Source organism: Apium graveolens, chromosome 7 (assembly GCF_009905375.1).
Source record: "Apium graveolens cultivar Ventura chromosome 7, ASM990537v1, whole genome shotgun sequence".
Taxonomy (NCBI): domain Eukaryota; kingdom Viridiplantae; phylum Streptophyta; class Magnoliopsida; order Apiales; family Apiaceae; genus Apium; species Apium graveolens.
The window spans coordinates 266,519,671-266,521,868 of record NC_133653.1 but is presented as its reverse complement, the minus strand read 5'-3'; the positions used below and the strand labels follow the sequence as shown (position 1 = coordinate 266,521,868).

Sequence of the window (2,198 nt, the reverse complement as noted above, 5' to 3'; positions counted from 1 at the left end):
GAGGTGGATAAGACCAAGGTGGGGGTCATTGAAAATCTTCCTCCGCCAATCTCAGTTAAAGGAGTCCGCAGTTTTCATGGTCATGCGGGTTTCTATCGGCGATTCATCAAAGATTTCTCTAAAATCTCTAAGCTTTTGTGCAATCTGTTGGAAAAGGATGTTCCCTTCAAATTTGATGAAGAATGTCTAGCTATTTTTGAGAGCTTAAAAAAAAGTTTGACTACAGCACCTGTGATTACTGCACCTTATTGGAATGAGCCCTGATGATGTGTGATGTTAGTGACTATGCAGTTGGAGCAGTTCTCGGCCAGAGGAAGCATAACATTTTCCATGTGGTTTACTATGCTAGTAAGACCCTTAATGGTGCTTAGCCGAATTACACTAATACAGAGAAGCAGTTGCTGGCAATTTTCTATGGTTTTGAGAAATTTCAATCTTATTCGCTTGGGACAAATATGACAGTTTACACTGACCATGCTGCTATTCGATATCTGGTCTCGAAGAAGGATTCAAAACCTCGCTTGACTTCAGGAATTTGAGTTGGAAATCAAGGACAAAAAAGGTACAGAAAATCAAGTAGCAGCTCATCTATCATGCTTGGAAGATCAAGGTAAGGCTTCATTGGACAAGACGTTGATCAACGAGTCTTTTCCCGATGATCAACTTTTTGGGGTGCAAGAAGAAGAACCATGGTTTGCAGATATTGTAAACTATCTGGTGAGTAATGTTATTCCCCCAGAACTCTATTATGCTCAAAGGAAGAAGTTTCTACATGAGGTGAAGTGGTATCGATGGGATGAGCCTTTTTTGTTTAGACAGGGAGCTGACCAGATTATCAGACGATGCATTCCATATAGTGAGACGAAGGGAATCTTGCACGACTGTTATTCTACTATGTATGGTGGACATTATGGTGGAGAGAAGACATCTGCTTGTATTCTTCAAGCAGGAATCTTCTGGCCTACTTTGTTTAAGGATGCTCATCAGTTCATTTCGAGATGTGATCGCTGCCAACGAGTTGGTAATATATCCAAGAGAGATGTGATGCCTCTTAATGTGATGCTCGAAGTTGAGATTTTTGATGTTTGGGGAATTGAATTCATGGGGCCATTTGTCTCATTTTGCAATAATCAGTATATTATGTTGGCGGTTGATTATGTGTCTAAGTGGGTCGAGGTTAAAGCGTTACCAACCAATGATGCTAAGGTGGTGATTAACTTCCGTCACAAGCAGATATTCACGCCTTTTGGTATGCCAAGAGTTATAATCAGTGATGAGGGATCGCATTTTTGCAATTGCAAGTTCACTGCATTGATGGAAAAGTATCACGTGAATCATCGTATTGCCACAACGTACCATCCTCAAATTAATGGGCAAGCTGAAGTGTCTAATCGGGAGATTAAATGTATCTTGGAGAAGGTGGTGAGTCCATCAAGAAAAGATTGGTCTTTGAAGTTAGATGAAGCTGTTTGGGCATATAGAACAACATTCAAGACTCCTCTTGGTATGTCTCCTTTCCAGTTGGTGTATGGGAAGGCATGTCATTTTCCTGCAGAGTTAGATCATAAAGCATATTGGGCTTTGAAGAAGCTAAATCTTGACATGAAAGCTGCTGGAGAGAAAAGAATGCTTCAACTAAATGAGCTCGAGGAGTTTCTACTACAGACTTATGAGAATAACAAGGTGTACAAGGAGAAAGTCAAGATGTGGCATGCTAGGAGATTAGTGTGCAAGTCTTTTGTGCCCGGTCAGAAGGATCTATTGTACAACTCTCGTCTCCTTTTTTTTCTGGGAAAACTTAAGTCCAGGTGGTCAGGGCCATTCACGGTAAAAACTGTGTTTCCACATGGAGCTGTGGAGATTTTTCATATGCATCATGATCAAGCGTTCAAGGTAAATGGGCAGAGATTGAAGCATTACTATAAAGATACGGCGAACCGCGAGGTGATGAGTGCCGTCCTTGCAAAGTTGATTCGAGGTTTCACGTCAAGCTAAAGACGTAAACTAAGCGCTTCGTGGGAGGCAACCCATATTTGTTGTATATTAGGTTCGTCAAGCAAAAGAAAAAAAATGAAAAAAAAACAAAAAGAAATTTCAGTTTTCCAGAAGCCCGGCGCGCCCGCGCTTGAAGTGGGGCGGCCGCGCGGAGGGTCTGGAGAAAAAAGAGATGAAAAAAAAACAGAAAAATATAATAAAAA

General features: G+C 41.1%; 1 protein-coding gene across 1 annotated transcript; it reads left to right on the top strand.

The window, feature by feature from the left end:
* Positions 1–1,506: 1,506 nt before the first annotated feature.
* On the top strand, positions 1,507–1,995 carry LOC141674891 (uncharacterized). Its single transcript, XM_074481591.1, has one exon. The coding sequence runs from the start codon at positions 1,507–1,509 to the stop codon at positions 1,993–1,995; it is 489 nt and encodes a 162-aa protein (XP_074337692.1).
* Positions 1,996–2,198: the final 203 nt, after the last annotated feature.

What these genes read in the sequence shown, in the direction of transcription:
- LOC141674891 (XM_074481591.1), top strand. Translation starts at nt 1,507, where the DNA reads ATGTCTCCTTTCCAGTTGGTGTATGGGAAGGCATGTCATTTTCCTGCA.